The sequence below is a fragment of the Talpa europaea genome (genome assembly GCF_964194135.1).
Source record: "Talpa europaea genome assembly, chromosome: 1".
NCBI lineage: Eukaryota > Metazoa > Chordata > Mammalia > Eulipotyphla > Talpidae > Talpa > Talpa europaea.
The window spans coordinates 71,258,780-71,273,565 of NC_140073.1; the positions used below are offsets into that span (position 1 = coordinate 71,258,780).

General features: G+C 50.7%; 1 protein-coding gene across 1 annotated transcript in view; it reads right to left on the minus strand.

Annotated features, from left to right (window-relative positions):
* Nucleotides 1-14,786, minus strand: part of GLI2 (GLI family zinc finger 2) — a gene marked incomplete at both ends in the record, with an annotated part of 174,374 nt that overhangs the window by 56,243 nt on the left and 103,345 nt on the right. The window contains one exon of the mRNA XM_084245068.1: nt 839-944. Within this exon, the coding sequence (XP_084101194.1) occupies nt 839-944 (106 nt within the window). The remainder of the gene's footprint in view (nt 1-838; nt 945-14,786) is intronic.

The window sequence follows — 14,786 nt, forward strand, 5'->3', positions numbered from 1 at the left end:
CTTAGGGAATGTGTAGAAGGTGGCTAGGAAGAGCGACGATCTAGGCAGGCTGGGAGCAGGACCTGAAGCATGGGGACAAGTGACGGGATTGCCATGGACAGGTGAGGTGGCTCAGTCAAAGGAGCCTTGGAATCTGCAGATCCTTGCAGCAGATCCCCACTCACGCAGGACGGAGCAGCAGAGATGTTGGGGATGGAGGGAAGTTTTTTTCTGGAAGCAAAAATGATGGGGTGACAAGAGCCCGGAGCCTCTGAGTCATAAAAAACTGAGAACAGTGACATCAGCTATGGGCTTCCAGGCCCCAGGTGGGAACGAAAAGGGGTAATATTAGGAATAATGAGACCACACAAAAGACAGCCCTTCCCCCAGGTGGGTCTCAAAGCAGGGAGTAGAAAGAAGCCCCAAAGTATAACTTTGAACCCGTCCTTATCAGTAGAATGACCCTATTATTTATAGTCCAACTGAGACACTTGAGAGCGTTAAAGGGGCACCTGGATTATGCTAGAACAACACATAACTAAAGTCACTGTACTTGCATGGGGCATTTGGTCTGGAGGGGGTTCCCACTGGGTGGGTAGGAAAGCACCTTGGGGTGCTTATGGACACACCAGGACAGCCTGCAGCCAAGGAAGTGGGGAGGTACAAGACCAGAGGGAGCTGGTCTTGTGTGGCTACACGGTCTTGATGGATGCACGGTCCCGGGTCTGTGTACTCATAGCAGCGGTGACAGTCTGTTCATGAAGATGCAGATCAAGAACTCCAAAGACAAAAAGACAGAGTCGGGAGAGGTGGCCAAGGTGATGGTCGACTGGGGCAGCGGGCAGAGGGCTGGACTTACCCGTGCACGCCATGGACAGAGTGAGGCTCGTAATGGTACCTTCCCTCCTGGTGTCGCATGTCAAGCGGCAAGGGAGCATGGAACGGTGGCAGAAGGTGCTGCGGCACTGCGGAGGGGGAGAGAGAAACAGGACTTCAAAAACTTTACCCCTCCCTGGCAAAGCCATTTTCAAAGGGCTTTAAAGCTCAATGAATTTCAGAGCAAGGCAGTCGGGATGGGGGCTCCTCCACACCAGGGCTATCACACACCCACGAAGCAGGATGAATAAATAATCAAAGTCAGACCGAGAACCCTACATCTTTCACATAAAAGATCCCCGACCATGCTCTTGACAAAGACAAGCAACTAGGTACTCTTTGAACTCCAGGAGATTACAGGCTGGGCCGGCAAATCAGGGCTGACAGAGCCGGCAGGCTTCTGCCCATGCCGGCCTCCACGGCCTGTGGCTCCAGCAGCCCCAGGTTACGACGGCATCCGGACGCGGCCGTTACACCGGCTGGAAATATTTACCTAGAACCACCTCTGAAGCCAGGCCCTGTTCCCGGCTGCGGTCAGCCTCAGGAAGGCCAGATCCCACTGAGCTGCCTGCCCTGGCCTGTCAGGGGCACACAGCGGACACCTACGTGGGTCTGTTAACTCTCCAGCTCTTAATATTAATTAGTGACCGGGAGTGCGCCGGCAGGGCCTCCGAGACACAAACACCAACACGTGAGCTTCGTTTCCAGAGGTGAGTCAGCCTCCTGTCTGTGCTTGGCCTGTCCTCAACAAATCATCATAATTGTAGGATGCTCTTTGCTTATTAAAAAAAAAACGCCTGAGTACCCTGGAGGCAAACGTAATTACAGGCTTCAGGAAAACAAGGCTCTTTAAAAAGCAGTTAGACTGAGAAAAGGGCTCAGAAGTGGAGACTTCTCCATCAACTCTCTCAGGCTGCAGGCATGGGCCGGTGGGATTCAGGGTTGAGTCTGAATTGCTGAGGTTTTTAGAGAAATACAATGAGTTTGCTTGGCATACAATTGATCAGCTGACTTCCATGTCTACAGCAATAAATGCAGACAGATAATGCTGCTGTTTCTGTGCAGACAGATTCTGGTACCGCCTTATGAATTCCTTTTCTTAAAAATTGTGATAAAATGTATATTTTAATCATTTTTAAGTACACAGTTTAGTGATATTAAAAGCACTCACATTGCTGTGGTAGCACCATTTATTTCTAGGATTCTTCATTCCCCCTGACTAAATTTTCTATTTCCCTGCCCCATTTGCTGGCCACCACCATTCTACTTACTGTTTCCATGTATTTGACTATTCTAGATGCCTCATGTGAGTGGACTCGTACAGTAGTTGTCCTCTGATGACTGTCTTATTTTACTCAGCTATCATAACATTGGTCAGCATTTCCTTTTTAAGGCTGCATAATATTCCACTGGCTTCATTAGTCAGTGGACAGATGCATGGGTGAATGCAATTCATTCTGACAAGAGTAAACTTTTCTCCTGGAATTTTAACCTTAATTTTTTTTACATATTCAATTTTATTTACCTAATTCCACAATCTTGGCCCCATCCACAGGTGCTGGGTACAAAGAAAGTGAATCTATTCACTGTGATTAAATCAATTCGTTAAATCCAAACTCCACAGATCTTGAACTTAAAGGGGCCACAGTACAGGCATATTGTCCAGTCCCTCTGACCCACCCTTCACTTCTGAAGCTGATTATTACTAAAACCACTACTCTCTCCTTTTTCCCATTAGGCCCTTGACCAGGCAGCCTCTAAGAGTCAAAATCCCTGAGGCCAAAATTGTTGTCCCCAGTTGCAGGACTCTCTAAGCAGGCTTCCTTATCTCTGAGTCTGTTGGAGCTGAAAACGGGTCACAGTAACTAGCATTATGGTTGATGTGAAGGTAAAACATTTCTGCAGGGGAGGTACTGAGCCCATAGGCACACAGGGTGACTACTAAGGATGACAGATATCACTAATATTTGGAGTCCCACAGTCCATAACCAAACTATGAATATTTCATTTACTAGCTGTGGGACTTGGGAGAAGTTGCTCACTACAAACCTTCAGGGGGTGAGGGCCATATGAGGCCCGCTGACAGACTAGGCACAGACTGCATTGCCTGACCCCCTAGTGGAGTCAGCAGGAAGCAGTATTGGGCAGGAAAGGGCCTTTTTGTTTTTTTTTTTAATAATGTGACCATGCAGACCAGCCTTCCCTGGTGGCACAAAGCTTAAAGTCTCAGCACTATCAAGCTATTGCCAACCACTGCGTCACAAGTTCAATCCCTGGCCAGGGAGGTGACCCGTGGTGCAGCAGACCTCTCCTGTCTCGCCCACTGCTCCCCTCAGCAGTGTATTTCAGTGGATCTGCCTATTCTGCTCCCCACTCTGTCTCGGCCTACACCTGGTTCTTGTATGCATAAATAAAAATAATCTTAAAAAAAAAACAAACAAGATAAAAATGGCTTGCTTCTGTGTATTTTTGAACATCTCCATGTATATTCAAAAGCCCCCAATGCCTCCAGGGTGAGTGCTATTAAGTCCATTTCACAGATAAGGAAATGGAGGCCAAGGTTTATTTCAGCACCAAAGTCACAGGCTAAAATGGCACAGCCAGGAGGAGAATCCAAGGCCATGCTCAGCCCAGATGAATACACAGAGGCAGGTCCCTGGGAGCAAGCGTGATCCGTGGGGTCCTGCTGTCTCTACCTTACTTACAAATTATATTTAACAAAGACCGAGTGGCAGGCCTGACTTTAAGTATTTTGCAAATACCAATTCCAGGGTCTTCACAGCAACCCAAGGAGGCTGTATTCACCCCAGAATTCCCGATCTTCCCACTGGCTATCCCCCAGCAGCCTGATATGCTCCTTTTCTCTTTGAATTTGTACCTGCAAAGATTAAAGGGGATCCCCCAAAACCATCTAATCCAGATCGTCCCCTCCACCTCACTGGCTGTGAGCAGAGATGTTAGGTTGGCCAGCAGCTTGAGGGTGGCAAAGTCGGGCGGTGGTGCTCATCTGTGATGAGGTCTGCTGCCATGTGGGGCTTGAATACGGCACCTCACACTGTTTGGGAAAGCACGAGGCTCAGAGTGGTGTGTATTTATTTCTAGGAGTGCAATGACCAGGCCTTTTGTGACAGGTGCTTTCTTGCTCTCCTCCCATCCAAGCCTCACGTGGTTGCCCAAGCACAGCCCAGCTTCCAGTGTACAGCAGGCCCTACTGGGCCTGAGCATTCATGCTCCAACACAGCTGCACCCAGCTCTGGCTCCAGGGTGGGCAGATGTGCCTAGGCTCAGCTAACAGGTAAAGGAGCAAGGAGTCTAAGCCAGGGACCCCTGCTATCCAGACCTCTCTCTCTGCCCACTCTCAGAGAGGCCACCAAATTCATTCACATCAGTGGGCTACCTTTGGGCAACAGCCACTGGATGGGTATGATGAGTATTCATTTATTCATCCATTCATTCATTTACTCACTCATTCATTTCCTTGTGCTTGCTGTGCAGCAGGCACTGTTCTAGGCCCTGGGAGCAGTGAGGCGCCAAGGCAGCCTGCACTACTGCGTTCACAGAGCTTTCCCCTATGAGGATACAAGTGCTGAACAAACTAGGAAAAACATGTATAACATAATGTCAGAGGGTGATGCAGCTAAGAAGAAAAGGGGAAGGGATCAGAGGGAGCTTGGAGAAATTGGAGGAGGAAGTCAGGGCTTTCTGGAGGAGAGGGAGCTTCAGGTAAGGGGCGCAACAAACAGAAAGACCTGGGAGGGGAAGAGCTCTGTGATCTCAACGGGAAGGCTAACCTGGCTGGGGCAGAGGGGTGCAGGGGAAGCCAGGAGAATCAGTTCTAGAAGACAGGTGGGCCGGGGGAAGACCTTGAGTTTGTGTCGTGATGTGGGAAGCCCTGGGGGCTCTTTTGCAGGGAGTCCTGTGCTCTGATGCAGCTTCTCAGAGGGCCACATAAGGGGTCAGGTGGTAAGGACAGAGGTGGAGCATGTGCCTGGAATCCCAGACTGGCCCTGCCTAGAAGGGGTGATGGGAGTTTGGTAAAAGGATGTCCCTTTTCCGGGCTCACATTATCCATCTGCACAAAGGGGATTAGATGGGCTGGAATGTTCTTCCTACCAGTGTAATCTCACAGTCTATGATGTTTACTGCTCCTTGGGAGAATTCGTGCTCGTCCCGGCCAGGGACATGCTAGGCTTCAGAGGGGACCCCCAGCAGGTGATGGAAAGACTCAGGGTGCAGGCACTGTTTCGCCTCCATGACTCTCTCTGTACATCTCACTCACCCAGTGGCCCTTCTAGATTCACTCAGCTCACAAGCCCAATCACCTGGGCCCACGCGTAGGGTGATAGGGTGACCCCCTCCAACTGGACCGACTTTCACCCACGTAAACTGAGGGATGAAGATTGGCCCCAGCTCATCTGAGGTCTCAGGACCCTTACGGATGAGCAAGAACTGTCCTCACGAGCCCCAGTGGAAACCCAGAGACTCAGGAAATCACTCCATCCGGAGCCCATCAGCAGTGCCCAAGCAACATGAAGAGAAAGAGCCATCAAGTGACATATTGAACGAGATTCTTCCACACATTGTTTTCATTGTGGTTTCTCTTTTTTTAAGTTAAAAAAAAAATCCAAACTAGATCATGTCCTTCCGGCAGAGGGGAAAACACATACACCATATGCCATTTCAAAGAAATGGCTCTCTTTTTAAGTTTCTGGGGAAGAAACTCTAAGATGGGAATTTTCTATGAATAGCCCTCCACCCTCCCCAAAACGCACATTTGTTTTTGATCCTTCACAGAAAGACTGACAGTCTGGGAAGCTGAGGATGATGGAGCGATGGCTGTTTTTTGAAAACCCAGCGTTTCTCTGCTTTAAGTTTGAAATAGCAAACGCTCCTTGGCTGGTGGTCCCAGGGGTGAGGGGCTGTTTAGTGCCCATGGAATAAGGATTGTGCTGTGTGAGCAAGGAGGGCACAGGAAGGGAGGCAAGGAAGGCCCATCCTGCAAGCCGGGCTCCAGTTAATTAAGGCCCCATCATAAGGACTCTGGTGCATCCCACGGGAGAGGATGCATGGGGTCGGCAGAGGGCTTAGACAAAGACTCGAGAAAAGAGGGTGTCCCAATGTGAGCGAGCGACTGTGTCAGTGGTAGGAGGAATTCTCCTCGGATGAAGTCATGTGTTGCTACAACACAGAGGCGCTGCCCTGAGGGCTGAGTCCGAGAGGCCCTGTGAGGCCATCCCATTGCTGGAGTGGCTAGCAAGGTGAAGACGGCCATCTCCTAGGAGAGGCCGGGTGTGTTGGGGGATATACTCTGGGCTGCCAGTCTCTAGAGAAGAGCTCAATCTGCAAGAGGGACTGAGCATGGAGCTCGCAGACTGGTGTGCTCTGTGCCTGGGACCAGAAGAAATGGGCTTCCTGGAGAGGAGTCTCACTGCCCAGACACTGAGCACGCAAGGTGCAGGCTGCGGTCTCTGAGAGGAGGTCTGGTGGTCAAATACAGGTCTGTCTGTGTAAAGAAGAGGCGCAACATATCTCAGTGCATCCTGTGGGCCCTGGGAGGGAGGCCAGAGGCAAGACACGGATCTCTATCCTGCTTGGGCAGCTGGTCACACCTTCTTGGCCACCATACAGGAGGCCAGTGCTGTATCACCAATATTCTAGTGGGTTCCAGCTGGCCTCTGATAAGCTGAAATGGAGACATTCCAGTTTGGTGGGGCTGGAGGCTTGGAAAGGAGTTCTTGGCCCCTAATTTCTCTCTTACTGCAGGGGACTCTGCTTGCAATTCCTTGTTAGTGACTAATTGACTACGTTCCTTTACCTTATATTTTCCCTAAGTCTTAAATATCAATAATATGCAGTGCAATTATTTCATTATTTTTCTTTTTTTTTTAAGATTTATTTATTCATGCATACAAGAGCTGGGGTACAGGCCAGAGGTGTGGGGGTGAGAGGATTCACCAGAGACAGAGCGGGGAACAGAACAGGCAGACAGACTGAAGCACACTGCTGAAGGAAGCAGCAGGCGAGTCAGGAGAGGTCTGCTGCGCCATGTGGGTTGCTCCCTGGCTGGCCGGGGATTGAACTCATGCTACAGTGGCTGCGGCCAGCCTCACAGCGCTGCGCTCAACCCGTTGCACCACTAGGGAGGCTCTCATTATTTTTCTTATAAACAAACAGACTTTGGTAAAGTCAGCATGACACAAATTCACACTAAAGTGTAGATGACTTACCAGGTGGCTTTTGCCCTAATGGAAGGACACAGGCAGCAGAGGCACTTGCAACTTTGGAGAAGGGAGGGGCAGGTATGGAGGAGAGGGGCAGGCTTGCAGTCAAACCCAGTGAACTTTACAGTAACAGTGAACTCTGGCTTGCTTCTGAGTTACACATCAGTCAAATGACAGTCTTAAGGGTGATGACCCGTTCCTGAGGTCCGCGGAGCTTGCATCAGAAGTAGGAAGCATGAGACCCCTAAATCCAGACAGTCCTGGGTGTGAACCCTGGTTTTGTTGTTTACTAATGCACCAAGCTTCAGTGTCTGCATCTATAAAATAGGAAGGACAACAAGGTTGTGCATATTTGCACTGCTGGCAGAGAGCAGGAACTTGGAAATTGGCCCTTCCCTTTCCTCATCACTATGAATCCTAGAGGAGATGGGTATGAGGACGCTGCTGCTAGGGGGAGATGGGATCTTTTCCTTGATCCTTGGTTTAAGGCACCCTGAGATGCACCACACAGAAAGTCAGGTGTGGCATCCACTGCTGGACACGTACGCCATGTGAACTCAGTGGTACCCAACTAGTCTTGTTAGCGTGGGAGCGGTCATGGGCTTTGACCAGAGACTGCTACTACCACCCCCATCTCCATGTGCCCAGTCACAAAGAGGCTCAACTCAGCTACTATGAACTCTAGTGTTTCCTACCGTTCACTATTGTCTGCCTGAGATGAAAAGGGGACTCTTGCATGGCCTGGTATTTCAAGATTGCTGGAAATTTTGAGTTATTTTTCATTTTTTTTTAAATGTATCTGTATCCTGTCTTCTCCTCATCTGCCTTTAGCCACATCACCCTGCACTGCAGCTCTTGGGAAAGTCAGTGGCAAAAGAAGACCAAGGCAGAGAGAATGTGATTGGCCCCAGAGAGAATGTGACACCTCCCACGTGCTGGAAGGCGGTCCTGGATGGTGTCCTTTTTATGATTCAATTTCCTCAAAACAAACCCAGTTCTCCCTTCAGGAAATAGGGGGTGGAAGACATAGTTGACAAGCTGGACCGAGTGGTTAGTTAGGCCAGCTGAACTGTGATGACATCTTCAGGCCGACGCATGTAGCTCTCCCATGCAGCGTCTGCATAGGCACTGGCAGAGGGAGCAGGAAGTGGGGCCTGTACCCATACAGCTGCCATGTCTGCAACCCAGATTGGGCCTGAGTCAGGCAAACAATAGCAAGTTCACCTCTGAGGAGAACATGCTGGCTACATGGTCGCCAAAGACTCTCCCAAGCCAACAGAGAGATTGCTATTATGGATTCCACTCCCAAATGCCTAACTTAGTCAATGAAACTGCTTAACCCTACAGGGAATTGGAATGTGAACACACTTTGCAAAATGAAAAATGTTCATCATGTAGGGAAGAGAGGACTACAGCACCTTTATTTGATGAACCTGATAATCTGCCGGCCCTTCAGCTGCTGCTGACATTTGCTGTCTGCCAGCTAAGGCCTGTGTTTTAGGTGTTAAGGCTAAACTTGCACATAATCTCATAGGACAGGGCTCTGCTATCTCCCACCGCTGTGGAGATCACAGGCCTACTGTCCTCAGGGAACCCGGAGCTAAAGGCTTCCCACACGATAACAGAAATGAAGGCACCAGCTCCAAAGAAGGGTCTGACCTAGGAATATGATGTGGTTCCGTCACATCGTCCCTCCTGCAAGACCCTGACCTGCAGAGGCTCCAGCTCCACCTTCTCTGGAATCCACAGCAAAGCTGCCCACCACCTGGGCAGAGCTCTGAGTCCCACCCCACCACAGTCCAGAGGATGGAAGCTACACCCATAGCCCACTGGCTCTCCTGTGGCTCCCCTACAGCCAGTGTGGGAGGAAACTGCTCATGTGCCTTGGAGACCCCAGAGAAAGGGAGCATAGTTCCTGCCCACAGGGAGTACCCTGGATGCCTCTGTGGAGGCTCTCTGCAAAGCTGGGGGGCCTATGTGATTCCGTGGGGGGCTTCTGGAGTCAGGAAAGGGAGGCTTTTATGGGCCCAGAGCAATCAGGAAGACTCCCTGAAAGAGGAGGTTTTGGAGTCGGGCTCTAAAGCAACCAGGGCTGGGAGAGTCAAAGGGAAGGAGGAGGATAAACTTTCTTCAGGTTCATCGGTAGTATGGACAGAGTCCAGAAGACTCAATTGTGCCCTGGCCCACAGCTGAGCAGAATGTGGCTCCAGGTCCAAATCTTGCCCCTCTTATATAGAGAGGACTCAGAACACCTCTTCCTGCAGTCCTCCTGGGGACTGAATGACCAGACGCACATTACAAGAGGCACATGATGGACGGAGCACCTACCAGGCGCTAACAGTGATTCTTAGACTCCCAAATCACGTGCAGGGGTTGCTGAAATGTTTCAGAAGCCTGGGGTGGGCCTGAACATGTGCAGTGATAAGTGATCCTGACAACACTTGCCAGGGGCCACGGGAGGAAAACCATGGGCCTCTCATGCATTTTACATTCCCAGAGCCCGCTAGAGCATCAGCGTTTCCACTGCACTGGACGTAACAGGAGGTAAGAGCTTGTAGTCGTGCCTGCTATGTGTGCGCCCCTGGAGTGTGTGTGCAGCTAGAGGAACTCCATCTGGTTGATGAGAGACAGTCCTGGGCGTGAAGTTGGAACCCCACTCACCGCCACTCTGCCCCGTTCACCAGGGCTTCCGTGTAGCGGCTGCAAGGTCAGAACACCCCCAGAAAGGCAGGCTGTGAAGGCATAGGGTATGGGCATTGTGGGCTTTGCCATGCAACAAGAACAAAGGTGCACCCAGAGCTGGCAGAGGCTATGGAGGTGGCACAGGTGTTCCTCTGCCAGCTTGTGGTGGCCTTGGTCCACTTTGAAATTTGCCCAGTTCAGAGGCCAACCCTTTAGACACATGTCTTCTCCCACAGGGAACCAAGTCACCAGCCCAGTAGCAGAGCAAGGAGGCTGGAAGTATGCAAGAGTCCAGGAAAGCCTCATTCTAGCACCAGGCAAGGCTTCTAGGCCTGATGCACATGGCACCATTATTCCCACAACAAACCATGGGACAGGCTGCTTCCAGACGCCCCTCCTGTGCCCAGGTAACACCCCATAGGAAGCACTTAATAAGAATAATAATATCCTGAATGGCACTCCACAGCACGCAATTAAAAAGCATTTCTGACTCACTTGAGGGGGGAGAAAAAGGGGAAATTAAAACGAGACAGGAAATTCCAACACCACAAGCTGGCTGGTGTCCGGCGGGCTGAGGCCGGGACGCTCAAAGACAAGCCTGCTCCCACACAGAGCTTGGCAGGACCAAGGTCTCAGCTGGGCCCCCCGGTACACACCGCCCATCCTAGCCTCGGGCTGGCCTTTCTAAGAAGGTGTTTTGTGACAAAATATGACAAAATAACTGCTGGAGAGAGAGAGAGCGAGCACAGTGCTGCACTCTGTCCCCTCTGCTCTAGACTGGATGTTTTCATCTCCCCAAAGTCATATATTGAAATGCGAATGCTGGAAGTTATGGTGTTTGGGGGAGGGGTCTTTGGGAGGTGATTGGCACATGAGGTGGAGTCCTCATGAATGGGATTCGTGCTCTCGCTGAGGGACCCAGTAGCTCCCTTGTCCCTTTGGCTATGTGAGGACACAGAGAAGCCAGCAATCCATGAAGCAGGAAGCAGGTCTTCATCAGACACGAGATCTGCTGGCACCCTGATTCGGACTTCTCGGCTTCTGGAGCTGCGAGAAAAAAAGGTCTGCTGTTTATGTCACACTGTCTGCGGCATTGTTCCCAATCTGACTAGGACACCCTCAGGCAGTCATTCTAAAATAAGAGGAATAGGAACCTCCCTGGAGGTCCCTGCCATTATAGGGAGTGGCATGGGTTGTCCACCTGTCAGGATAAATGAGTGCAGCCCCACATTAGAGAATCTTAGGACAAAATAAACCTTAGAGAGCGGACCTGATTAAGTTTGAAAAATGGCTTGGCTAAGAGTCTGTTCCAAAGAAAGTAACATGTGAAATCCCCAAATCAACAGATTTGAGGTCCAGGAAACAATGGCTCCTATGGTCTCCTTTGTGAGCCCCTAAGGGACCTTGAAGAAAGCATAAATATAGCCCAAAGGACTAGAGGAAAGAGAGAGGCACCAGCTGGAGCCAAAGGTGGAGCTGGGCAGGGTGGGCTGGTATAAATCTGAGCATTCCAGTGTGGACACAACACTGCACAGTTTTACCTGCACAGGCACCACTCTGAGTCCTACTGGTTCCTGACAGACTCATCTAACTTGCGCCAGCAACCCCGGCTGCTTCGATGCTGTCTGTCCCTGAAACACCCACTTAAGGAGGTTCATCTGCCTTTTCATGGGGCTGTCTGTGTTCTTCCTCTGCCTGGTCTGCAGGGTCCCGAAGATGTCACCTGTCCCTAGGTGTACTTTGCCAGCATCTGGCCGCTTTCCCACAGAGCTCTAGCAAAAGCGCCCCCTAGTCTGGTGCTTGGGTCCTGCCTCACCCCCGTCAGGGTACCACGGGGGCCTGTGGTGGCTCTGTGGTGGTGTTCAGGGGCCATGACATTCGGGCCCCAGGGGTGATGGCTTCTTGGGATGAGCCCCTTATTCCAGAGACCCAGATAGGCTCTGAGATTCAAAACCTGGAGCATAATGTGCCTGAGAACAAGCAGCCTTCAAGCACCTCCTCAGGACACTCACTTTCCTGCCATCAAGAGCTAATTACAACATGCTTTTCATTCCTTCACTGAAGTCAGTCTTTTAAGGACCACTTCTCAGGAGCCTCTTGTGAGCAGGGTCCCAATGATTACATGTTACTCAAAGGGATTCTTTTCTTTAAAACATCCTCTACCTAGCCCCCTCTAGCTGCCATCCATCAAACACAGCCCAGGTCCTGTTCAATGTGGACCACACAATGTTATTTTAAACTTTCTAGAAGCCCCATTAAAAAAAACTAAAAGAGGGGACAGATTCTAGCACTGTGCTCTCTCTCTCTGTCTCCAGCAGCTATTTTGTCATATTTTGTCACATAACACCTTCTTAGAAAGGCCAGCCCAAGGCTAGGATGGGCCAGGTAATAATTTTAATAATAATACAAGTTCAGGGCCTCCTCAGTGGCACAGCGGTTGAGCACTGGGCTGTGAAGCTGCCCGCAGCCTCTGCAGCACAGGTTCTATCCCCGGCCACCAGGCGAGGGTCCCACATGGCGCGCAGACCTCTCTTGCCACCTGCTGCTCCCCTCAGCAGTGTACTTCGGTCCTTCTGCCTGTTCTGCTCCCCGCTCTGGCTCTGGTGAATTCTCTCACGCTCCCGTGCTTCTGACTGTACCCAGTGCATGTATAAATAAATAAATAAATCTTTAAAAAATACTTAAAAAAGTAACAATAATACAAGTTCATTAGATATCAAAAATATTGTTTTAATATGCAGCTAATATAGATTTTTATTTGTGCTAAGTTTTCAAAATCCATTGTAGAGTTTGCATTCACAGTGCCCCAGTTAGGACCAGCGACATTTCAGTGTTCGGCAGCCACATGGAGCTGGCGGCTGCCTTATTGTAGAGATAGACCTAACAGTTACCGTTTTTAAGACTTGCTGAGGGAAGTCTAATCGAGGGAAATAAAAGCCCCATTAGTATAGAGAGTGTGGTAATGACTGTTCTCCCCGTCCTGAGTCCTTCCTCACTTCTGACTATTAGCTCCCTGCAGACTTCTCTTTGGTCCCTTAAATGAACATTTATTATTTCTTCCCTCCCTCCCTCCCTCAGTCACTCTCTTCCTCCACTTAACTCACAATGATTCCCCAGGTCACTGGGTTACATGAGCTTCTGTGGGTGAAGCACGTGCCCTGTCCAGGGCAGCAAGTCAGGCTTGCATCCCCCAGCCCCCTCACTCCCTCTTTCTACACCCCGACCCTCCAGGGAGTCAGCAGTCTGTCAGCTGCGTCTCCCTTGATTGTGCCACCCATCACGCTCTCCTCAGGCTTGTTCCCAAACAAGGCAGTAGGTATGTGGATGTCTCAGACCTTATGACAAATAAGAGAGTCCCCAGAAAGCAAGGGGGTGGCATCAGGCAGGGCTGCAGAGAAACTCGGGCCAAGCCATGCAGCACTCCCCGAAGGCTCGTTCCCTCGGCAGCACTGGCGCCACGCAATTCTGGACCCAACTGGCTCAACAATGGTCCAGCAAACGCAATTCTCTTTGACCCTACCACTCCAGCCCATTGCTGCTGGTGGAAAAGAGTGCTTCACTTCACCAAGGGGGTGTGTGTGTACGTGTGTGTGTGTGTGTGTTGGGGGGACACTGGAGGTTCACCCAGCAGGGCTAGAGACCAGTCCACAGAATCCCAGGAACAGCCCATTCCCCCTATTTCACCAGTTGAGAAACTGAGATACAGAAAAAAACAGCCTTGTGACCCAAGCCGCTGACCCTGAGCAGTGCCCAGAATCTTGTTTCCTAGAATAAGACAACAAGAAGGACCCAGAGAGAGGGAAAAAAACTCCAAAGACTTCCTGGACATCAAAAAAAATACCCTTGCAAAACAATATTTTGATGAGCTAAGTGTGTGAATTAAAAGCAGACGGAGCCAACTTCCTTTAAAATAAACAGGGTTTTAAAATCTAGGGGAAAACTCCCACACACAATGTGTTTTGGGGGCGGGGAAACCAGAGCTGCCATTCCACAGGCCAAGAGCAGCCTGGCCCATTCCTTCCCATTCAGGTGCGGCGGCAACAGCCCTGCCTGTAGGCCCGGGACACAGGGTACTCAGAGGAGGGATCCAACTGCTTGATGGGCGGACCCCAGGTCCTACTGCTGTGCACAGAATGCATGTGACGTTCAGCACTCTCCTGACCTCCCCACGGGCTGTCCCCAGCACCAGATGGACAGCCCTGCAGGCCCCAGGAAGCCAGCTGTTTCACACCTGGCTTGTGTATCAAGACCAGGTCACATGTGTCCTCTGCTAGGGTGCTTCCTCCTTCCTCTTCTGCCCCCTCCAAATCAGGCAGGTGATGTGCCTGCTGACCATTTCCTCAGTCAGAGCCCCATGTCTGCTAAGGAGGGACTAAAGAACACACGCCGAGTGAGTGTGTGCGTGAGAGAACCTTCTCGTGAATGGAGAAGAGGCCTTGACGATGCCAAGGTGGCCAGGAGCTGCTGAAGATCTGTGGAAATTAACTTGGGATGTAGGCGAGAAGTCCTGCTGAACAAGGTAGCAGCAGGCCTAGCAGCAGTAGAGCAGCAGCAGCGGAGAGAAAGTATTGCAGAGTAGTAAGAGCAGACTCAGTAGTACTGGATAATGAGTAGCATCAGGCAGAGTATCAGGCAGTATTCGAGTAGGAGCAGAGAGACCCATTACGAGCGCAGTACACAGAATACTCAGTCCATCATCTGAGACCCTCCTCAGAGACTGAACACATCAGCGGCTCTAACAGCAAATGCTCCGGGCTGCCTGCTCCCTCGAGTATGTGGCATGTGCTGACTGATTTACTTCTCACAGCACTTGACAAGGAATCCATTATTATTGTTATCATCCTCATTTTACAGGTGAGGAAACTGAGGCACAGAGCAGCTCAGTGACCTGGCAAGGGTCAGTTACACTGCTCATTACTATCGCAACCCGCCAGGCTCATGGCCATCCACGGGATTCTTACCCCACATTCCTACAGCAGGGACAGGCCAGGGTGAGTTCTTCGAGGACCGTGAAGATCAAACGGGAAG